Source organism: Puma concolor, chromosome D2 (assembly GCF_028749965.1).
Source record: "Puma concolor isolate L17-30 chromosome D2, mPumCon1.1.hap2, whole genome shotgun sequence".
NCBI classification, from domain to species: Eukaryota; Metazoa; Chordata; class Mammalia; order Carnivora; family Felidae; genus Puma; species Puma concolor.
Window position 1 is genome coordinate 35,019,868 of NC_141677.1, and position 24,923 is coordinate 35,044,790.

General features: G+C 40.6%; 1 protein-coding gene across 21 annotated transcripts in view; it reads right to left on the reverse strand.

The window, feature by feature from the left end:
* Positions 1-1,531: 1,531 nt before the first annotated feature.
* The window catches only part of USP54 (ubiquitin specific peptidase 54), a 135,336-nt gene continuing 111,944 nt past the window's right edge, over positions 1,532-24,923 (reverse strand). For 12 of the 21 annotated variants that reach the window (XM_086679984.1, XM_086679985.1, XM_086679990.1 and 9 more), the window contains 8 exons: positions 23,667-23,834; positions 21,091-21,225; positions 19,973-20,171; positions 16,788-18,184; positions 8,423-8,541; positions 7,965-8,105; positions 4,488-4,674; positions 1,532-2,859 (listed from right to left, as the gene is read on the reverse strand). In XM_086679984.1, the coding sequence (XP_086536110.1) occupies positions 2,300-2,859; positions 4,488-4,674; positions 7,965-8,105; positions 8,423-8,541; positions 16,788-18,184; positions 19,973-20,171; positions 21,091-21,225; positions 23,667-23,834 (2,906 nt within the window). In that variant the 3' untranslated portion in view covers positions 1,532-2,299. The remainder of the gene's footprint in view (positions 2,860-4,487; positions 4,675-7,964; positions 8,106-8,422; positions 8,542-16,787; positions 18,185-19,972; positions 20,172-21,090; positions 21,226-23,666; positions 23,835-24,923) is intronic. The other 9 variants (XM_086679996.1, XM_025918157.2, XM_025918159.2 and 6 more) reach the window with 6 other exon arrangements.

Sequence of the window (24,923 nt, forward strand, 5' to 3'; positions counted from 1 at the left end):
TGCTAGTAGCTGCAGTGAATGAGCGCTAGGAAACATGACATTGGCTCTCATGGAGCTCCTAGTAAGATGGCGAGACTTATTCAAACCTGAGAATCTCCTACTAATAGAGAAACAAATGTATAACAATTTGACTACCAAATCTGAGTACTTTGGTTGGTAAGGGACAGGAAAATAGAGGAGGCACTGTAGGTTCTGGAGGGAAGTGACCGTTCAAAATGGAGTTTGAGAATCTATCTGACCCTTATGTTTAGAGCCTGGAATTGTCAAGAGTCTGAAGGCACAGGGTGAGAATATAGATAGAGCAGAATAGGCTCCAAGGGTTAAGAATCAAAATAGGTAAGGGGAAAGGGATGACAACCAAGGGATGTTCAAAGTATACACCTGAAAAGGACACAGCCTTCCTCTTGATCCATTCAGAAAATAGAGATTTGGGAGGCAGAGGGGTACATAGAGAAATTAGTTCCTCATAAAAAATATTTCATATGGTACTTCTGTGCACATACAGAATCTGAGCCCTGATGACTTACGGAAACTTTATAGGGATGGACCTTCATGGGGAAGGGGGTAGTGGGACAAGAACTGATTGTTCAATCAATAGTTACTAGAAGGTATGTGTATGACAGTAGGAGATGTACTGAATCACAGGGCAGAGACCAGCATAGCCACTAAGATCTATATATCTTGATGGCATACAATCCAAGTGGCATGAGAAATTCCTGCTATCCTCCTGAACATTAAATTCTCATAATCTGTTCATAATGGATGGTGTTAATTAGGTAAGCAGTGGTCCAAAGGTCTCAAAGAACACCTTTCTACCTCTTCTTTCTGTCAATTTCAGTGATCTTGAGACGTGGGATAAAAGAGGCGGGGAAGTGTCCAAAGGGTATTCTTTGCAAAGGGAGCCCACAAAATATCCTTTAGAGGGAGAATTGGGAGTGAGGCAGAGGTGAAAATGGCTGTTTCTGTGCAATAATTGTTCCTCTTCACCATCAATAGCTCTACCTGCTTCAATGATTTGAGGACCACCAGAGGAAGTACAGAAATTCCACAGGGAAGGCAAGGGTAGTGGCAGCCACGGGAAGAGAGCAAGGAAGGGATAGGAGGCACAAACTTGTAGAAGGAGGGCACCAAGAATACATAGATCAGCAGTGGGTTTCTAAGAGGGGTCTGAATCCCCAAAAAAATCTCCCTAAGGAGGGAAGGATAAAGCATGTAATGTTGTGTTTTTTAGCAGGAAAGGAATAGGAAATACACTAACAACAGTAATAACAAGGAAAGCCATTCTACTTTAGGGGCCCATTAATTCCTACCTTTAGTATATATCCAACTATTTGGCTCCTCACCTTCACTCAGTCAAAAGACACACACACACACACACACACACACACGTTTGTGCCATGGTCCTCTCTTTGGGAGCCCCAGTCCCCTGGGAATTGATATTTCTTGCTTATTCAGGCCTTCCCCTCCATCCCCGACATAAAAGAGCAAGAGCATACAAAAGGCATTAAATAGACAATTAAATCACAAGGAATTAAATACAACTATCTTAAAGATTTATTAATGAAAAATACTTTACAAAAACAGTATGTTTGGCCCTAAAATAGTTTAGCTGACTCTGAGGGTTTACAATGGTGACTGTGCAAGTGGCAGTAATGGCTCTGCTGCTGAGGACAGGAAGGTGTGTTAGTGTGCCTAACTCCGTCTGTTCAGAAGGGCAAATGTTACGTTGGCAGCTCTGCATTCTAGGCCTAAGGTGTCGGGGCACAGGGAAGGCTGACCGTTCATAATACCGGGGCAAACAGGCTGCCCTGAATGATGTGGTCAGGACCATGACCACACAACTACATGTCCCTCTGAGGATGAGATATGGGGAGACAGAAGGTCAGGTAATAAGGATAGGTAAGTAAAACAAAGAAGAGAAGTTGGCAGTATACTAGGGAACACAGGATAAAGGCTCAGGTGCAGGTGGGGGCATAAAGGATCCAGGAATAAAATGGTGACCCTAAGATCCTAAGAAATGACTAGTGTCTGGGGTAATATGGATTCATCTGTAAAATTGGCTCAAATAGAGCCCAAACCGCAGTTGCTTCCTTTTGCTAGGTGAAAGAAAATTGGAATTTCAAATATTCCCTCTCAAAGAGCCAGGTCTTGTTAGGGGTTCCTAGTACCCCTAGGACACTGCCAACTCTTACGTCGAGATGAGACTAGCACAACCCTAGCAGGGATGCAGGGTGCCAGCTCCTCCACAGTACAGTTTAACAGAGAAGGCTGTGGTTCCAGGAAAGGGAAGGGGTGACCCTTACCACCTATTGTGCTGCAGGGCCCTTGCCCTTATCTGCTCTCTTCCAGGAGCATCTGCTAGAACAAATAGAAACTCCTCTCCCCCTGTTCTCCTGTGCCCAGATTGTGGGGCATAACTGCTTTGCCTCCAGTCATCATCGGGGGGCATATCTACTCTTCGAGGACCAGGGGCTCGAGACCCAGGAGTTGGACCCAAATTCCAAGCTGACCTCAGGGGTTCATGAAGATTGTTTGATGGTGGAGACACAGGGTGAACATTGGGAGGGTGGGAGGATGAATGGAAAAGATCCCCCCAGGACTGAGCATGAGGAATCTGAAGGCCCTGGCGCCTTTCTGGTAGTGTGGCAGTGTGTGTCAGTTGAGGCGTGCACCCTGGAGTACTCAGGAATCTGGCCCCAACATGCTGGTTGGTCTCTGACCATGGTCCCCAAGAGGCATCTATTCTGGAAGGATGGGGGAGACTCTGGTAGTTCAGAGTCCTTCCTGTGTGCTTGACCCCCTGGCAAGTTTCACCCCTGTCACACATAGCCAGAAACTGCTGGACACTCCTCGAAGTTCCTGAAAAGAGAAAAAGAAACCCAAATATTAAGCATCTTCAGTAAACCATTCTCCTTCCCAGAGGATCATTCCTGGCTGTACCTCTCAACTCCCCACACCTCCAAGAGCATACACCTCAGGGGAAGAAGACTAGCTTTGCTTTTAATTTCATTTTTAAGAATTCTTAATATACATCAAAATCAAATCTCTTCCCTCCTACCTGGGTAAATGTTGCCATACTTCCACTTTACTCCACTATAATTCTTCCTCCACTCCCTCCCCAGGAATGGCTCCCTAATATTGCAAATGTATACTCAGTGTAACAACTCTACTCTTAGAGCCACCACTCCAAAACATCACTCTGCTTTTTTAATTTGGTACCTTCACTCTAGTTAATCTGTTTCTGCTTACATTCTTGCTCAGTCTCTGAGATCTCTTGTTTTTGTTCACACACTCCTACCACATATATAGTGTGGAATGCCTTTTCTACACATCAATTCCCCTTTACTTAAAAAAAACAAAACAAAATACATAATTTTTAAAAATCACTTCTAAAAAATACTTTACATTCTTTATTTTATAGGCCATCAACATCTGCAATATATTTTTATATGCATGCACATTCTGATTATTTCAGCTTTGAGCTCTTAAAGAACAGAGAGCTACCTTCTTTCTCCCCTATATTCACTATAACATTTAGTGCAGAACAGGCTGCACTAAAATACTGCCTGATGGATCAGATGCCCCTAACGACTGTCAAAGGGGGCTGGCTACCTGGCTGTTCCACTGAGTGATAGAAAGTTCATCTACCCAGAAGGCCTGCTTATCCAAACCTCCCTAAAATTTGGACACATATCAGCAATACTACTCTTCTGTTCTAGAACCACAACCACTCCCTGCCCCAAGGCATTTATATCTGTAAGCCAGGGTTTCTCAATCTCAACACTACTGATATTTTGAGCTGATACTATCTGTTGGGGGGGTGGGGGTGGGTGTAGGTAAACTGCCCTGTGCTTTGTAGGATGTTTAGCAGCATCCTGGCTTCCACTTAATTGATGCCAGTAGTACCTCCTATTTCCCATTGAGAATCATTGCCTTAAGCTATAGATTCAGCCTCTTCATGTGGAAGAAAAGTAGGAAATCTTAATACAGAGGGTCAAAGAAAGCCAAAAGGATGCTACCCACCTTCCCTAGGATTGTCTGGGTCTGTATATATGGCACAGGTATTCCATACATAGGGTCTGTCCAGGTTTCCCATTCATTCCTTGTCCTCCTGACTATACCTCAGCTGAGATTCAGGGGACAGTAGGAGAGAAACTAGCTAATAGATGACAGTTTTTGTTTTGGGAGGATCCTAAAGACTGAATATTAACTCCCCTTGGTCGCTTATAAGCTTATCATGATAGAGCCAGTTCAGTTTCTAAAGATCTAGACCAGAGTCCCCCAAATCAAAGAACCATGTTGCCCAAGTAATGATTCAATCACAATTCACCTAAACCAATGATTGATCTTAAAGTGGTAATTCATATCCCTTTACCACCCACCTTGGGACTCCCCCACCCCCAATAGGTATACTGATTTGATCTTTCTAGGTCATCCCTGAAAAGTACCACATTCTGGCACATAATATTAGATTTGGGGAGAGTTACCTGGGGGTCTATGGGGCTCCCCTGTCATGCTGGGCATCAAGACATCTGGGGACAGGAACTGTGGTTGGGGTGGGTAGAGTTGGGGACCAAGGAGAAACACAGGAGGGTCATGGATGACAGGGAGGGAAGAGGAGCTGGAACAACGGTGCCCGGTTTCCAAAGGCTTTTTCCTCGCATTTGATGAATCCTTATAGTGAGACAAGACAAAAAAAACATAAAGATGAGGATTAACACACAGCAGGATATGGTTGGGTAAACACAGTGAGGCAAGCAGGGGGAGATGGAGGGGATTAGAGTACCAATATGCCTAGCTCTGGAGAGGGACCCAATTGACTCACTCTTCCCATGAGCTCCTCTAGGGACATCCAGACCACTATGAAATGGAGACACAGAACTGCAGATCCTCTTCCTTTAACCTTTCTCATAGCCCTCACTTTCCCATTCTTTAATGCTAACAGTAGAATCAGACTGAGATAGAAATTTAAAAAGAGAAAAAAATAGGAAAGAGAAAAAAAATCAGAAAGACTGAGAGACTGAAAAAGAAAATTCTATACTCTCTCTAAATATTGGGAACTAAAAATGTATCTCCTTAAATATACAATCAAGAATTCTGCTACTCCACCATCTCCCCCGTCACTGCTGTAGTGCAGTCTCCTCTTTTGCCAGTCAAGTTTGTAACCACTGATGATTGTGTCAACGACTATACTCCACTAGTCATTCACTTTTGTGGCAAAGTCTCAGAAATAGCCCCTTTAATATTTGAAACACTAATATGTCCAAAATCAAACCAACATCAGTCCAAACTCCACCTCCTGGTACCACGTGTTCCTAAGTCACCTAGATTCAAATGCTGACATTGCCCTTGATTTCGCACTTCTCATTCACGATTCCTTTAGTTGCCTTTGTCAAGAACACTCATTTCTACCTATAGGTTTTATATTTAAACTCAACTGGACCACTCCCAACAGCCTCCAATCTGATCTTCCTATCCCAGCCTGCTACTTCCTCACTGTGGCCTGTTAAGTTCCTATGTGTAGCAATGGTGATGATCTTTCTCACTTTATCTCTACCATTCCTGTGCCTTTTTCACTGTAACTTTCTTAACTTTTCCCCAACACACCAACCTCATTCCAACTCAGAGCCTTTTCACTTTCTGTTTCTGTTACCTGGAATAGTCTTCCCATGGCTCACACCATCATATCACTGACGTCACTGATCAAATGTTACTTCCTTAGAGCTGATTTGCCTCACTACTGTATCAAAAGTAGCCCTGAAAATAACCACTATTACCTCTCTATTCCTTATCCCCTTGCTTTGTTCTATTCTTCTTGATCATACATTGTCTGGGGTTTACTTGTTTATTGTCTTTCTCTCCTGGTAGAATACATTTCTTTTTACTCCAGTATTCCCAGCACCCTGAATAGCACCTGGAACATTACAGGCACCTAATAAATAATATATTAAATAAAACAATCTATATACCAGTGTATCTTATTTCCTAACCAAGTTGTAAGCTATTCAAGGGCAAAATTTGTGTTATTTCATCAGTGTATGCTCATAGCAACTACCACAGCATGGAACATAGGAAGCATTTACCATATGGCCTAAGGACCAAGTGCCAGTCCTCTCAGCATGTGACATAGCCAACTATTCCTTTATTCTGCACAGAAGAAGTGATGCCACGCTGGTTTCCCTTTTACCTCTCTGGTCCTCACTCCTTTTAGGGTTCTTCAGATAAACCATTTAAATATGATATTCATCAGAGATATATCCTTCTTATAATATTCTTTCCTTCTTCTCACAATATTCTTTCCCTCTTTTCAAAGGTTATGATTCTTGAATCTTGGTTTCAAGCTTTTATGTGTCACATCCAAAGGCCTACCAGATATCTCCACTCAAATATAGTATATCCAAAATTATACATATCTCTTCCCTCAAGTACATCATTGTCAACCAATAATTCCAGGTTATCATCCTTGATTCTCCTCTCCCCATATGAATCAGACACCAAGTCCCAATGATTTTTACTTCCTCTTTGGCTCTCCAACATGTCCACTTCTCTCTATGCTCCCAAACTTCGTACTGTGGTTCATGATATGACTCTTAGTTATATTCTTTCCAGTCTCATTTGTTAATTCTGTCCAACAGAGTCCTCGCCAGACTCTAATCCTGCCATACCAAATAAACTTTTAATTCAATGAATATCTGCTTGAAGTCCCTTTACAGACTATATTCATTTTACTTCCTTCAGGAAGCCTTCCCTGATCCCTCAAGTCTGGTTTAGATGTCCCTTCTATTATGCTTCCATAGCATTAAATCCTATCATATTATAATTCTTTTATTTATCTGTCTCCCCAGGTAGACTGTAAGGGCCATGACAGCAGGGACTACATCTAGCTCACTCACCACTATATCCCCAGCACCAGGCACAATACCTGGAACATATGCTCAATAAGCATTTGTTTAAAAGAATGAGTCAGTGAATAAATAAATGGTATAGGAATCAGGAGAAAGAAAGCCAGCTCCCTAGAAGAGTAACAATTTGCTATTAAATTCACTAACAGTACATGAGAACAAATGTGAGGCAGACAAGACCACCTTCCCCAAAAAGAATGGCAAGATGTTCACAGTTGTTTAGGAACTTATGAACAATAACTTGGAAAAAATGACTGCTGTTTGGGAGGGAAAGTGGATCTGAAGGACTAGTGGAACAGAGACTTGGTTTTCTCTATGTACCCTTTTGTACCTTTTTATTTTTATATCATGTATCTAAAAAAAATTTTTTTTAATCTTTATCAAACTGACCTAGTGAACAAGCTTTAATGCACTAGAGCTTTGCATCCTAACCTCCATTGTAATGAAAACTCAATTTGCTTGGGCAAGTATGTGAAATTCTCAAAAGCATAATTTATAAAGCCAGCCACTGAAACTATCTGACTTTGTTGATCTCTGTTGACTTGGTTGTCCCTTTCACCTACAGATCACTGCATTAATTCCATATGAAAAGCCTCAAGGAGGAAGATTTTAAATCCCTTTCCTTTTCTTGCCAAGCACATGCTTTATTTTAGCATGAAAGCATACTAGATCCCATTCAATCATATACTGGAGTGGGGAGGAAAAGGCAAAAAAAAATATCTCATCCCATCTCTTCCCTTCCTTTGATTAGTACAATGGGTTTTGATCCAATCAGCAGCCATTGATTCTCACTCAGACTTCTCTCAAGGCTAATAGGACTCTTCTCACCCTAGGGAACCCTTTAATATGCCTTCCAGAACTGCTCTAGGGAAGGGACATCCCTCTGGGCTCTAACAAAATGTATGTCAATAAAGTAATGACTATGTGTCATCATTTTTGCTGAGTGCACATGGCTTTCCCCCAAATTACAGCTTTTAATTTCCCCTGCCCCTTCACATATAGTGTATTTTTACCTAGCAAAAGAAAGAGAGTGCTCTGAATAGAGACCCTGATTCTACTTACAAAACTGTGGGAAGAGACTGGAGCCTCGTCCCTCTCTGAGACAACTGTGCCACTGAGACTGCGTGAGATGCGGTGAAAGTTCTCTGCACCGTACTGATCATCCTCCCCATACTCCCTGCTGGGGCCTCGGCAAGGTGCAGCCTTCAAACACACAGACATACAGAGGCAGACACAAAACACCAGACCTATGGTTTTCCCACAGACCCTGTCCCCAGGGGTATGGGAGAAAATAGGGTAAGACTCACTAGTACAGACCTGAATTAATGTATTTGAAAGGTAGTGGCCATATGACAATCTTTTCTCATTCAAAAGAAGCCCCATCATTAACCTTGTTCTCTTCTAACAGCCCCACATTACCATATCCCTGCTTTACCACCAACTCTACCAGTTATATCTTTCCACACTTCCTGTCCCAATGCACCACCCCATGCCAGCACTTTAGGACCTGAGGCTGCTACCTGAGAAGCAGGCACTGTGCTGGCTTCATGGAGACTGTGCTCCATTTCTGCTGTTGGGGTCCTTGAGAGACCCAGGCCAGGGGCTGAGTGCAACCTCCTCCCCACACCATCTGCAGAGCCTGAGGAGGAAAACATAAATACAGGTTGAAGCCATCTCTTCTCCCAAAGCCTAACTTCAGCATGAGAGCAAGAAACTCAGTTCTTTTTTCATGAAATAACAAATAAGCATCCCTAAATCCAGTGAAGGATGTACTCCTGAGATGTAGAAACAGGAGTTTCAGAATACGGATAGTTTCCTATAGGCCACAAGAGTCTCAGAACACAGGCTTTAAAGAATATTGTTATAGAAGGGGCTCTGTGGACAGACAACTGAATGTCCCCATCTTGCCTTGTTTCATTTATGTAAGCACAATCAGCTTTACTTCTCTCAGACTTACGCCCAAGACTTAAAATATATACAGAGGAAATCGTCCAACAAAGTTGTTCTCTAGAGCATCTGTGATGACAAAGGGAACATTATCTTCTGTCCAGTTAGAAATTGAAATGAACACAGTAATCATCTATCAAACCTCCTCATATTATATAACAGGAAAATGAGTTCCAGGGTCTGAAAGGTAGTAAGTAGATTAACCAGAATTAAAATTCAAGTCTCTTGATTTTCACTTCCTATTACTATGAGTAGGAGCTCTTCAACAATATTTTATATGTGTAATGCTCTTTTATTTCCCCATTGGCTTCTCTCAATCACTAAATGCTTAAATTCTGAACCATTACTAAATGCTTATCTCTTCCTCAACATCTTGCTAGATTATTAAGAGCTGCTCCAAACTGGATATGTGACTCCCAAGGGGCTCGCCCCAATACAACTAATTAAGTCTTCCATTCTGAAAATGCACATGCCCTTGACCTACATTTGGTGTATATGTCTATCACCAATTCATATCTTGATTTGGTATTTTGATTCTAATATATGTATCTGGCTAAAGGAGGATATTCCTGATACTAATCTAAAAGATCAAGCTAAATATTACTTTTAGTATTTCCTGGTACTTAAATGCAGAGGTTCCAATACCACCTGAGATTCATCTAGGAGCTTTTAAAAATACAGATTCCTGTACCTCTCCACAGCCCTGCTGAATCAGAATCTTTGTGGTGTGGAGTCTGGGAATATTTCTTTTTAAAAGCTTCCCCAAGGGGCACCTGGCTGGCTCAGTCAGTGGAGCATATGACTCTGGATCTCAACGTTGTGAGTTGGGAGTAGAGATTACTTAAAAGTAAAATCTTTAAAAATCAATAAATAAAATAAAATAAAACAAAACAAAACAAAAGGATTCCCTGAAAAGCATAGGAGAATATCCTCAAACATTGTTGAAGAAAATTTGAAATTTTATAGTCTTCTTAAAAAGCTGTTTAGAAATATCCATTAAAAATGAAATATATTTACCCTTTTATCCAACAATCCTACTCCTGGGAATAAGAAGCAAAAATACCAGTTTACTGAGGCATTATTTAAAGTGGCCAAAAAACTAGAAATAAAGTAACACCCATTTATAGCAGGATGGCTAAATACACTATGGTATTTTCAATAACAAATATTGCCCAGGGGCACCTGGGTGGCTCAGGTGATTAAGCTTCTGACTTCAGCTCAGGCCATGATCTCACAGTTCCTGAGTTTGGCCCCACACACGTTGGGCTCTGTGCTGACAGCTTAGAGCCTGCTTCAGATTCTGTGTCTCCCTCTCTCTCTGCCCCTCCCCCTCTTGCACTCTGTCTCTCTCTCAAAAATAAATAAACATTAAAAAAAATTAAAAATATTGCCCAGCCACTAAAAATAATGAATTGAGTTAAACTAGATGACTTAGAGGGATTTTCATAAAGTATTGTTAAGTTAAAAGGGAAAAAATTGGGGCATCTGGGTGGCTCAGTTGGCTAAGCACCTGACTCTTGATTTTGGCTCAGGTCATGATCTCCTGCTCATGAGATCGAACCCTGTGTTGGGCTCTGCACTGTGCACAGCCTGCTTGAGATTCTCTCTCTATCCCTCCCCTACTCATGTGCGCGCTCTCTCTCTCAAAATAAATAAATAAACTTAAAAAAGGGGGGGGGGGATCTGTAATACTAACCCTAGGCAAAAAAACCAAAAAACCAAAAAACCAAAACGTATATTTAGGTCTACATAGGATTATATCAACAGAAAAATACATAAATATGCACATTAGATTACTACCTGGGAAGGTAGAGGATAAAAGGCAGGAGGGACTCATGCAAGGGGATCAGAGATAAACAGAAAAATGTCTGTAATAAAAACAACATGTGTGCTGTCATCCCATTTATATAAAATTATTTCTGTGTTTTTTTAAAAAACACTCCTCAGCTGACTCTGATGGGCAGCCAGATCTAAGAATTATAGCTGTAATGGTTAGAATTTGGTGCTCCTCAAGTAAAGTCAAGTGTGATTCCTAGACAAGGTGGTAGCCACTGGAACCTTCTGAAGGGAATAGACTTTTTTTTTTCATTTTTTAAAGTTTATTTACTTATTTTAAGAGACAGAGACAGCGGAGTGGGGGAGGCGCAGAGAGAGAGAGAGAGAGAGAGAGAGAGAGAGAGAGAATCTCAAGCAGGCTCTGCACTGCCAGCACAGAGCACAACGTGGGGCTTGAACTCATGAAACCGCGAGATCATGACCTGAGCTGAAACCAAGAGTTGGACATCTAACTGACTGAGGCACCCATGTGCCCCTGGGAATAGACTAATTCTTTTAAAGATATTTCAGCAGAGGTGAAGGTGGCCACCTATAAGGAGCTGAGGGGATTTATGGATTTGACAGAAGGTAGGGTTAAGATGTACTGCTCAATAGTAACAAGAAGAAAGCCTACCAGACATCATGCACTTCCTGATATAGAAATACAAAGTACCATCTCTGAAATCTTATTTAAAAATATTGGTGGGGCGCCTGGGTGGCTCAGTCGGTTGAGTGACCGACTTCGGCTTAGGTCGCGATCTTGAAGTCTGTGAGTTCGAGCCCCGCATCAGGCTCTGTGCTGACAGCTCAGAGACTGGAGCCTGCTTCAGATTCTGTGTCTCCCTCTCTCTCTGCCCCTCCCCCACTCATGCTCTGTCTCTCTCTCTGTCAAAAATAAACAAACATTAAAATAAATAAATAAAATAAAATAAATAAATATTTTGGGGGTGACTGGCTGGCTCAGCCAGTAGAGCACATGACTCTGGATCTTGGGGTCATGAGTTCAAGCCCCACTTTGGGTATAAAAATTACTTAAAAAAATAAAATCTTTTTTTTTTTTAATTTTTTTTTTTTTAACATTTATTTATTTTTGAGACAGAGAGAGACAGAGCATGAACGGGGGAGGGTCAGAGAGAGGGAGACACAGAATCTGCAATAGGCTCCAGGCTCTGAGCTGTCAGCACAGATCCCGACGCGGGGCTCGGAACTGTGAGATCGCGACCTGAGCCGAAGTTGGACGCTTAACCGACTGAGCCACCCAGGTGCCCCCCAAAAAAATAAAATCTTAAAAAAAATTGAACCTGATTTTAATTAAGCCTCTACCCCTAATTACCAGATCACAGAAAAACAGGGGCTAGAAGAACATGTTTTAAAAAAGAAAAAAACTACCAGAATATAATCAGTAAAATCTAGAATGTGGATTTGACAAATGACCAAATCTTCCATAAATAAATTACCGGACAAAAATTTTATAGGCTAAAAAAAGCCTTGAGACATATCAACCGAATGCAATGTGTAGATCTTGCTTGAATACTAATTTGAAATAAACCAACTGTGAAAAGACATATATGGCACAATTGAGAAAACGTGAATACTGGCTAGTTACTATATTACATTAAGAAATTATTGTTAATTTTCTAGATATAATAAAATTATAGTTTTGCATTTAAAAAGAGTCACTATTTCTTAGAGATACATTCCATATTATGTATGGATGAAATGATATAATGTCTGGAATTTGCTTTAAAATAATCCAGTAGAGGAGTGCCTGGCTGGCTTAGTCAGTACAGCATGCAATTCTTAATCTCAGGGTCATGAATTCAGGCCCCACACTGGGTGTAGAGATTACTCAAGGAAATAAAAATAAAATAAAATAAAATGACTAAATAAATAATTAGATAGATATTAAAATAATCCAGTAGGCAGAGGCTATAGGTAAACCAGAATTGGCCATATGTTGATAACTGGCCAAGATAATCACTATGGAAGCTAGTCATAAGTAGCTAGTCATAAGTACTAGCTTATTGGACAGCTATTGTAACATTTACTCTTACTCATTACTTTTGAATATATTTGAAATTTTCCCTAACAAAAAGTTATTTTTTATTTTTAAGATAATGTCTGCCTAACTTCAAAATTCTATGAAATTTAGAATAGAGGTCAAGGACAATGTTTATATACAACTCTTTAGGAACTATAATCATGTCAAAATTAATCTGGTCACAAAACACCATATACTATACGATTCCATTATATCATATGTCCAAAATAAACAAATATATAGCCAAAAACTAGATTAGAGGTTGCCTGAGGCTGGAGGAGAGAGGGGTAGGGGGGATAAGGAGTGACTACTAAGGGGAATAGGGCTTCTTTTTGGGGTGATTAAAACACTTTAAAACTGATTGTGGTGGGGCACTTGTGTGGCTCAGTTGGTTAAGCATCTGGCTCTTGATTTTGGTTCAGGTCATGATCTCATGGTTTGTGAAATTGAGCCCTGTGTCAGGCTCTGCATTGACAGCGTGGAGCCTGCTTTGGATTCTCTATCTCCCTTTCCCTCTGCCCCTCCCCTGCTCACATTCTCTCTCTCAAAATAAATAAACTTAAAAAAAAAAAACTGATTGTGGTGATAGATGGGCATATATATATGTGAATATACTTAAAAAACACTGAATTATACATATTAAGTAGGTGATTTGTATGATATGTAAATTATATATCAATAAGGCTTTTATATTTTTTTAAGTCATAAGTCAGATAGAGAAAAACAAATACTATATGACCTCACTTTGTGGAGTCTAAAAAAAGCTAAATTCATTGAAATATAGAATGGTAGTTGAGGGGCACCTAGGTGGTTTAGTCAGTTGAGCATCCAACTCTTGATCTCAGCTTGGGTCTTGATCTCAGGGTTGTGAGTTTAAGCCCCGTCTGGGGCTCCATGCTGGACTTGAAGCCTACTTAAAAAAACAAAACAAAACAAAACAAAAGAATGGTAGTTGGCATGGAGTGTGGGGGAAATGGGGAGATGTTGGTCAAAGGATATAATCTAATTAGAAGATGAATAAATTCTGGGGATCTAATGTACAGGATCATGACTATAGTTAACAATATTGTATTATTTACCTGGAAGGTGCTAATAGAATAGATCTTAAATGTTCTTACAAAGAAATTGCAATTATGCGTGGTGATGGTTGGGTTAACCAACCTTACTGTCGTTATCATTTCACATTATATATATGTCAAACCATCACATTGTACACCTTAACCTTACATGTTATTTGTAAATTATATGAATAAAGCGGGGGCGGGGGGAGAGATGCTTTGTAATTTGCTTTAGTAATTTGATGCTTAAAAAATGCTTTACAATAGGGGAGCCTGGGTCGCTCAGTCAGTTGAGCATACGACTCTTGGTTTGGCTCAGATCATGATCTCACCATTTGTGAGATCAAGCCCCAAGTGGGGCTCTATGCTGGCAGCCCAGAGCCTGCTTGGGATTTTCTCCGTACTCTTTCTCTGCCCCTCCCCCCACCCTGAATAAATAAATATATTTTTAAAAATCTAAAAAAGAAAAAAATGCTTCACAGTAAGATAAAGAAGTACTCCCCTAAAGATATAGTCTATCATATACAGATCCTAATTGGCACTGTCCTTCATTACCTACTTCCTGATTTATTCCACCTGATCCCTTCTTTATGTTAATAAAGGCTAGTCTGGTTTGACAAGGATTTTAAGAACTGACTCATCAGATGGATATTTTAAATTAGTTTTTGTTCACTATTAAGCAAAAAAGTACTGTTGGGTATGTACTCTTTGAAATTGTTTACAGAAGTATAATCTTCCTGAAGGCTAATTTACCAGTCCATATCAAGAGATTTTTAAAAGTATTTAACCTTCAACTAGCTATTATCCTTATAAAAATTTATTTGGAAGAGCTCATCAGAAATGTGCCCAAATACAAAGATATTCATCATCAGTTTATCTAAAAATTGGAAGAATTCTAAGCAAAGTATATAAAGTATCATAAAATTGTTGAATATATGATACATTCATATGCAGCATATTGTAGTCCTTAAAAGTGTTTCAAAAGAAAAATACTAATGGATATATTGTAAGACTATCATGGGAATAAACTACATACATATATTGTAACAATTTGCTTTTTATAAAAACAAAACAATATAAATATAAATACTAAATATAAATATATAGTATATACGCATAAAAAACAAAGCCAGAAGTAAACTCATGAAATTAGTAGTGGGACTATCAATGATTTTTGTTAGTTTATATATTTTCAAAACTATCCACAATGAAAAATGTTCCTATTTTGGGTAACATAAGAATTTTTTTTATTTGGGGTTTTTTTGGTAATATAATACTTGACAGTTTAATTTTAATTGCAATATATTCTTTTATATGTGTTTATTATTAAAAAACTTGACATTTGTATTTTCTTTCTCCCTTAGATAGGAAGCTAATTGAGGAAGACACCAGCTTTTCCTCATTCTTTAGAATCTTCCCATCCTGCCCTGTCCCGTGTACCTAAGGAGAATTTTAATAAACATCATTGCAAAGTCTACACTGTGATGCATATCCTAAAAAACATATCTTAATATCAAATCTTATATTTATGTGACACCCTCCCTCCCCAATAGCTTCTGGGAATAGCTTCTAGGTACTGTATATACCTGTATGGCTGTATTTAAACATCAACTGGCGGTATAACCTGTACTGTTATGGAAACTGAGCTAAAGATAAAGTTCTCTGAGTTCAATTTCACAGAATCATACATATCATTTTCAGAGTTGGAGGGCATCTTGGGACAGCTGGGCGGCTCAGTCATTTGAGTGTTGGACTTCAGCTCAGGTCATAATCTTGAGGTTTGTGGGTTCGAGCCTTGCATCAGGCTCTGTGCTGACAGCTTAGAGCCTGGAGCCTGATTTGGATTCTGTGTCTCCCGCTCTCTCTCTCTCTCTCTCTCTCTCTCTCTCTCTCTCTCTCTGCCCCTCCCCCACTCATGCTCGCTCTCTCTCTCAAAAATAAATAAACATTTATTAAAAAAAAAAAGAGTTGGGGGCGCCTGGGTGGCGCAGTCGGTTAAGCGTCCGACTTCAGCCAGGTCACGATCTCGCGCTCCGTGAGTTCGAGCCCCGCGTCGGGCTCTGGGCTGATGGCTCAGAGCCTGGAGCCTGTTTCCGATTCTGTGTCTCCCTCTCTCTCTGCCCCTCCCCCGTTCATGCTCTGTCTCTCTCTGTCCCAAAAATAAATAAACGTTGAAAAAAAAAAATTAAAAAAAAAAAAAAAAAAGAGTTGGAGGGCATCTTTAAAAAGAAAATCATTGAACCAATTCTCTAATTTTGCAGGTAAAAACTCAGCCGTGGAATATCAAGTGACTTGTCCAAATTTATACTGACAGTTAATGATGGAACCAGAATAGTTCAGGCTTTGGAGTTCTTAAGTATATCAATCTAAGTTATAAATATTCTTCATGTCTACAATTTCCAGAACAAGTCTGTGAAGTACATTTAAGGTACAGACTTCATTCTTCACACAATATAATCTAATGGATAGCCAATGAATGGGTACCCTACAAGCATACAACCTTGAATATTTTAAAGCTGGTAGTTGCTGAAGGGATCAGGGAAGCTCTTGATATTTCTGATTCAGTATGATCTAGAAATGCCACTTTACAGATCTGGCTCAATGTGGACACCCTCATTGCAAGTTGGATCTGGAAGCTAGATCATGGATTAGTTCAGTTCCCTCCTGAGCCATAAAAGGATGACTTTTCTTTTCAGCCTCCCCTACTTCAGGCTGAGTCTCTCTCAAAGACCTATGAACCATTCCTTAGCACAGAATGCCCAGAAAGCACAACAGCCCTGGCATATACTCATTGGTTTCTTCCTTTAGAAGGAGGGAATTGGACAATTAATGATTATTCTCTCCCCATTTTCCACTATAGCTAGAAAACGAGCTAGCTCTTGTCCTAAAGTCTTCATAAATAAAGTCAGAAGATCTACCACCTCTTAGCTAGGATGTTATTTGGACAGAACACCACCCCTCTTCTTGTTCTGCTTTCGGCTTTTATATGTCTCCCACTCCCCCTGCCCATTGTTACATTCTTACCTGTTTGGTTAAATGAATGCCAGGCCACATCTTGCTGCCCCCATCCAGAACAGCCAGCTTGAGAAGCCTGAAGACTGGCTTGGTAGAGAGACTCCAATTCTGAGGTCTCCTGCTCTGTGTCTTGGTTCCAATGTGGATGCAAAAGGATGTGGTTTCTTTCTGGATAGGCTACACAGGTATGGGAATCATGGGGGGGGGACTTCATTCCTGGCCCAGGGACCCCATGTTTAAGCTGAGAATCACAGAGCCTTGTGACATTCACCCAGGAGTCCAAAGGCAAGGAAGTCCCCAAGTCGACACTGCTGCCCAGTTCCTTAGGCCTAGTGTCTCTAACTTGAGATGGCTTTCCTTGATACATGCTTGGATCTGCCAACCTGGGCTGTCTTCCCCTAGAAATTTCACTATTAAGCAGCCCAGAGTTCATGGCAAGAGAAGGATAATCAGCAGGTTCTTCCCAGGAAGGTAGTCTGTCCCTCCCATCCAAAGAGGGTTGTTGTTGTTTTGCCCAAGGCCAATGGCCTTTCCCTCGACCCTGTGGGAAAGGAAGCTTAGAGTCAGAAGGGGAAGAGTTCTTTCTTAGACTGGTTGGCAAACTTCTATCCTGGGAACCTGTGCCATCCCTTGTGGAGGCACCTTGCATCCTCTGGAATTGCTCTGCTAGAGAACGGACAAGCCCCTTTGTGCTTGGAAACTCTGGCCTATAGGGATCCTCGCTGCCAGCATCCACTTTTGAAGTCAACAAGGTTTTGAGGCTTTTGGCTTGGAGGCATTCGTTAGTCTTCTGCACAGTATCAGGAGAGTGAAGCATAGGTGAGGAAGCAGCAGGCATTACAGTGTGGCAGGCCCTGTACAGGGGAAGGCTGGACTGAGCTGATGAACTTGAAGGACTACAGCCTAGTCTGTGTGCATCTCCTCTCTCAGAGGTGTCTGTTCCAGTTGAGTGTGACCAAGGCATCACCTGGGATGAGACAATAGGGTCCCTCTTTTCTTGGAATGGCTGTTCTTGATCAATTCCTCTTCCTTCTTGTGGGAGGAACCTGGTACAGCTGCTGTTGTCACCCTTGTAGCCTTGCAGCTTACTCTCTGGTACATCTAATGGTTCCCAACCATAATGAGCATTCTTCTCAGTCCTCCCTGGTGTTTTAGGTAAGGTCTCCCTGTGGAGCGTAGAGGGGTCAATGCTATCCTCAACTGAAGTCAGAAGGTTTGAGGCAGACCTACTGGGGGAATTGTGCTGTGGGGCAGACAGGGCAGATGACTCTGGGAAGAGTGATGAGTGTGACTCATGGCAGGAAGCAGGTGAGTGGATGAAAGAACTGGCCCCAAACTCTGTATTCGTGCAGGGTTCTAGTTGAGCCTCCCGGCTTAATAATACTTGGAGCGGGATAGGCTGTTCACTGAAATAAATGGAGAGAGCCAGTCATAAGCTGCCTTAAATGACAAGATCACTTACAAAAAGACCTGTTCATCTGATTCCCATTTCTAGCCATTCACAGAGGGAATGGTAAAAATAAATAGAAAGACAAGCACAAGTACAGTCAATGGTTCAGAGGTTCAAAAGAGAAGGCAGGCACATGGTCAGCTCACACCCAAGCAATAGGTAATATTAATTCTCTTTATTAAATACCCTCACCAAAGCTGCACACAGTAATATTAAATGAAGTCTTTGTCAATATTCTTCACTACCTGTAAAATCCCATTCCAATCATATTCTTCTTGCAAATTAAAAAAACAAAAATTGCTAGTCCCACATGCAGATGACATGAAGGTGAGCAAAGCCTAGAAGTCACTCATACCTAGGGTCCTGAGAGGCAGACCAGCCCAAAGAACCAAAAGCCACATTTACAGAGTACAGGGTGATTTTGGTTCGTGGGATTACACAGAATTCAACTACTTCAAGTGTGTTTTCATAATCTGGATTTGGTTGTATTATTCACTGAGATATTTTCCCAAAGTAATACACTGTGACTCTCCAAAGATTTGGGAGTGAGACTAGGAATTAACTGCATTTACTCAGTTTCTTACTAATAGTTTTGTATTTCTGACCTAAAAAACTCAGTGTTAGAAGCACTTAAATAAAACCTCAATTACTTACATCAAGTGGCATAAGTTTTCTAGAGAGAGTTTAGTTGCCTATATTGCTTATATTCAAAACGTATCTCTGATCAGATTCGCAGATCATCATTCAACTACTAGAGTACACAGTAGGAGAAAAGAAGAAGGAAGATCTCAGCTATTAGCATTAAATTTGAAAGAATACACTCTCAACTTCTGTGGGTAGAACCACCCAGTCACCCTTACAACATCATGAAGACTGCGTCCTTCTACTTCCACAGGGGACCTAATGGAGTGAAACAGACCTGGATTTGAAGTCCACCCCTCTACCACTTACTAGCTGAGTAACCATGGGTACCTTATGCATTTTATCCTCCCTGAGCTTGAGTTTCCTTATTTATAAAATATTACTAAATAATAGACTAATAGTCCCTATCTCCTAAGGTTATTGTGAGAATTAAAGTGTTTAGCTTAGTACCTGGACATAGGCAAATGTTCAGAAAATGTTAGCTGCTCTTATAATATTTATATTCTGAAAACTACTCAGGCTTATTAAAAGCCAAAATTAATTTTAACTTAAACCTACATATTGTAAGTAAGAGCCAAATTCCAAGCTAAAGTGTGAAAGCTATACCAGTGGCCCTGGGGAAGTGCTGCCCATAGGAAAGCAAAACAAAGGGAATCTTTGTGTCTCTTCTCTATGGTTCAATTAGAGCAAAGTATACTGCTTTCTCTGCTTCCATGAGGGACAGAAAGCACTGAAATCCCAAAACAAATCACATGGTTTTTACTGCAACATGGAACAGTTCAGATTGCCATGTCTGAGAACATAATATGTACATATTTAATAATCACATTATTATACCAGTCCAAGGACAAAGTCACCCACAGGAAATATGGACAAATGGTCTATTTATTATGCTATACTTTCTGTATCTTTCTAGGAGCTATTAAGAAAACGACTGGCAGTGGGATGAGTTTTCTGTGTGTCTAATCTGAGAAGAAAATATTTTCAGAGGACTCTTCTCTCTCCTCTGTAGTCACCAAGACTAGGAGAGTTCTGACTATGGAGCACCCATGGTCATGTCCTCCCCTGGTGTCCATAAACTACAGTGGATCCCAGGCACTACCTTGTTGGCTGAGGGAGGGCCGCCCCCTGTGAAGGGGGGCAGGCTGAGGGCTGCGACGGCTGCGGCGATGATGATTGCTGCTGCTGCATGCGATCCTGCAGGCTCCGTGCTTTTCGAATACTGATTTGCAACTTCTTATCGACTAGGGCTCTGCTGTGCGTGCTAGAGCTGGCACCATGCAGGGCAAGTCTTAGTTTAGCTAAAATGCAAAAGAAAATATAGCAGAAACAGAACACAAAATACAAACAAAAATAAAAATAAAATTGAACCAAAAATGAGCAAAGATATGCAGTAAAACTCAAAATGTGCAGCAGGAATGCAAGGCATGGACCATGCACATACTGTCCAGGGTACAGAGCTGGCTCTGGCTATAAGGAACATTCATGGAAGCCATGGAGGCCAAACAGATTAATCCAAATTTAAAAAAACAAACAAATAAAAAGCTAAACTAAAATGAGTTAAGAAGATAAACTGGTGCTTCCATCTTAGAGACTGCCACTCTCATCCTTTGCAACTGACCTGTCCGACTCTGGTCTCCACACTTTGCTCCCAACTTCCCCTTCCCGACAGTCAACAGCAGAAATAAGATCCAAATCTGCATCTGTCTTTACAGAACACAGCTTCTTGTGGGTCACATTTAAGAACCAGATATAAATGCTAAGCCTTAGTCCTTCACTGTAACCTTATGGTGCAGCATACCAGGAAAGCAAGGGAAGAACATGAATCATATATGCAGTGCAAAGTCACAGGCCTGGGAAATCACAGCCAATATATTCATTTCTTCTTGCCATAAGCTCCACCTAACTAGTCAGTGACTAGAGAAAGAACAGACTAACCTCAAATCTGACGTCTAACTTGGGATAAGAAGGTAGGCATGGCTGGATAGTTCATCTACAGACTCCTGATGAGGTCATTCCAGTAAATATCCATGGGCCAGATGACAGCGCAGGGCACACTTAAAAATCTGAAGGGCAACAATAGCTAAAGGGCCTCAGTTTGGGAGACTGACAGTGAGGAGACATAAAAGCTGTTTTCATCCCAACTGAGCGATGACACTAATAATACCTATCTCAAAGTTAGTCAAAATTGCCATAGCTGTAGCAGTTAGAGTTACTTACAGATAGCTTCGTTACAGAGAGCCAAAGCTGCAGCACAGTCTCCCTTCTGTTCCAGATGCAGCGACTCTTCAAACACTGAATCTGCCTCTCGCAAGGACCTCTCAAAGCCGTCACTCCTCCCTGAAAGGGCCAGTACTTTTCATTTTCATTACAATTTGTTCCACCTTTTTCTATGTAGTATTGTTTCCCTTAAGGGCACATAGATCCTTGCTGTTGAGCCTTTGATCTACCCTTATTCTAACTCTCCATTGCTATGAAGAAGTCTCTGAAACATGTAGGACATCCATTTTTGCCTTAACCAAGACATTGCCAAGGCCATGAAAAAGGAGTATGTCATTGTCCACCACATATTCCAACTCCAAGAGCTCTTAAGGGGGTCCCTCCAGAAAAGAACACCGTATTGTCTACAGCAGAAGGGTGGATTCTTATGCCTGGAACTGACCTGTTTCCACAGTGCAACAAGATACATCTTGCCAACCAGTGTCAGAATGCCCCAGATCTCTACAGAGACCTCTACTGCTGTGTTAAGGCAAAAGTGGCTTCACTACTCTGTGGAAAGCCATCTGTAAAATTTCTTTCCTACATCAATTCGCAGTCCTCTCTGTACCACCCTCAACTGGAAAATTAGTACACCTCTTGGGCACGGGTGCTTTACAGTTCCTAACCTCAATATATCCACCAGGGCAGTTGAACAGCCTTTGTTGTTGGTTTGCAACCACATTCCTTTCATCAGCACTCCTAAGTATTTTCTTTTATCATGCTCTTGCTTGCCAAACCTACTGCAAAAGTCACTTTCCCATAGAGGGAGCATGAAATATTCCTTCCTCCCCTGAAAGCAAATGTGTACCAAAGCAGGTGCAAAAGAGTTCAAGTACAGTGCCAGATGAAAAAGCAAGTACTGCAAGGTCAACTTTTGTAAAAGAACGCTCAAGTTTATGTGTCCCCTTGGCTCTTACTCACTCATAAACTGGTAGTAAGCTGTATTGTAAATTCACTCACAATGGTGAATTTTGGTGAGTTTTCACATGCTCACAAGAAAAAAAATATCAAAATGTCAGTCATTTCTCCCATAATCTCCCCATCTTCCACTTACCTCCAACTTGACATGGTAAGAAAGGCTCTTCCATACCCCTAACATTAATTTCCTAATTCACTGTGGCCTTTGGAGAGCAATGGGAGGGCAGTGAAGTAGTAAGTTGGTTCTGAAGAACTTGGCATTCAGGTTCTATCCCACATCAAGAGATCTGATACCTACCCTCCAGGCCTAAGGTCTTCTCATAATATTTGACAATTGGATCTATATAATCTTTATAAGGAGAGATGGTAGTGAGAGCCATCAAAACAAAAAAGTTTCTCTATAGATATACAGGCACACTACAATTGATCACTGTACTAGATTTTAATTCTAATCCTCTAGAATCTTAGCACTCCATTCCTTGCTCTTCCAGGAGATTCTGAATCAAAGTGTATGAAGAATTAACAATGAAATGTGGCCAGGATTCCCTCTCAACTTTCATGTACTGCCCAACTAACAAAGGAAGGAAAAAAGGTAAGGGAAGGAGATGAGTATAGAAGCATAATAACCCCGAGACCCCAGTGTAATATAGCTTGAGGACAAAAAGGGAGAGAAGACTATCCAAATGTAGGGACAGCTAAGGAACTAGGAATTTAAAACTAATTTGGAAACAGATACAATGCCTTGGGAAATAAAAGGCAACAATTACCTTAAATCAAAAGACAATAGGATTAGAGGAGAAGAATGGCCCCAAATAGGCCCCCAAATTAGCCCAGTGGGAAGTGGGAAGTGGTCAACAAGAAAGCAGCCACCCAAAATAGCAAAGACTCCTATTCTTTGCACTATTTTAGCATAATGTTACATCTGGGGATTCTGAATAATAAGAATAATAAATTCATTTTATAGAAAGATACAAGTTCCAGGAGCCTATTTAAGGTATAACCCCTACTTTTCCTATTTTAAACTCCTATTTTGAAGACTAATCTCTTTCGGTACAAAAGGACATCCTAAAGCAGTGAAAGGAAAAAAAAGTAACTAGTGTGGGGCAGTTGGAGAAGCATCATAAAGTCCACAAAAATTGTATGAGATTGGGAAATGAATCATCAGAGGATCAAAAGTCAATCAAGCTCTGTGTTCTTAGAACCTGTTTGGTAGACCCACTTCCTTAAAGCTCCAGGTGGGAAATTTCAAGGGTGTATTTCCGCTGAGCAAGTAGAATTTCCCTTATCAGTGTGGCTTACTCACTGCCCTGTTCTGCTATTTCTGAATTGTGATTAGCTTTATTTACACCTTCTACAGTAGAGATGTGCATGGGAAATATTTTTATGAATAATACTATCTCTCATCATTAGACTTTTAATAGATGAGCCCCAAATCAGTGCCTGTCTTCCAATCAACAGGCTTGTCACCTCCTACTTCAGCTAGTTCTCACTAAAATGAGTGAATTATGATAAAATACAACTTAGCTAAACAGAAGACAGGAATTTATAAGCCTGAATATTTTTTTCTTTCCTCTCTTCTCTGTCCCCATCACCCATAACCTAAAGTTCAGAACAATTACCCTGATTCTGCAGTTCATCCAAGTCCATGAAGCGACTGGGATGAGGGTTAAATCCTTTAGCTGCCTCTAATTCCTTTTCCCGTTTCCTGCGAAGTTCCTGTTCCTGGGCCCTCCTGGCCACTTCCTCCTGCAATTCATCCAGCTCGCTTTTGGAAGAGAGCTCCCCACCTGGAATACAAGCAAGGGAGAAGAGAAATTGCCACATTTCCATAACTAATATGAAGCACCTGCTGCATTTATGGCCACTGCATTGCCTTTCCTTTAGAAGTCTTTATTCGTTTTGGAATTCATGTTTTGGATAGTGATTTCCATATCAGATTCAGGGTGAGATCTGGGCTATGAATTATAATGATAATGATGATAATGATAAAATATTTATTGAGTGGCTTTATAACAACGATAACAATATAACATTTGTTGAGCATTTACTATATGATGAGCACAGTTTTAAGCAGTTTTACATTCATTATTTAATTATCATGACAAACTATGAAGTAGATCCTATTATTGCCTACATTTTAGGAAAGAAGAAACGGACACACAAAGAATAAATAACTTGCCATGACAACGATAATAAATGATGGAGCTGAATAAAGTCAAATAGGTTGGGGCGCCTGGGTGGCTCAGTCAGTTAAGCGTCCGACTTTGGCTCAGGTCATGATCTCGCAGTTTGTGGGTTCGAGCCCCGCATCAGGCTCTGTGCTGACAGCTCAGAGCCTGGAGCCTGTTTCATATTCTGTGTCTCCCTCTCTCTCTCTGACCCACCCCTGTTCATGCTCTGTCTCTCTCTATCTCAAAAATCAATAAAATAAATAAATAAATAAATAAATAAATAAATAAATAAATAAATAAAGTCAAATAGGTTAAATTCATAATCCATGCTCTTAACTATTTGAGAGCATTCTCAACCATGTGCTGCCTCTGATTCATTGGGAAACTTCAAGCAAGTCAACTTCTCACCCTTAATTTCTACCATCTCTTTTAAAGAGTTTATATAATATCCAGTATAAATTCAATTTTATAAATGTTCATAGATGGAACCAAATAGATCCCAAAGGACATCCATGATATATTAAGTGAAAATTCAAGTGACAGAATAATATATATGACTTCATTTTATTTTTTTAACGGTAGTAATAAACATATCCATATACTTACATAGGCATACAAAAAATGTAGAAAAACATATACCATGATGCAAACACCGGTTCCTTCAATTTGAAGAGGGAGAGGGCAGGTTACTAAATTGTTGGACTT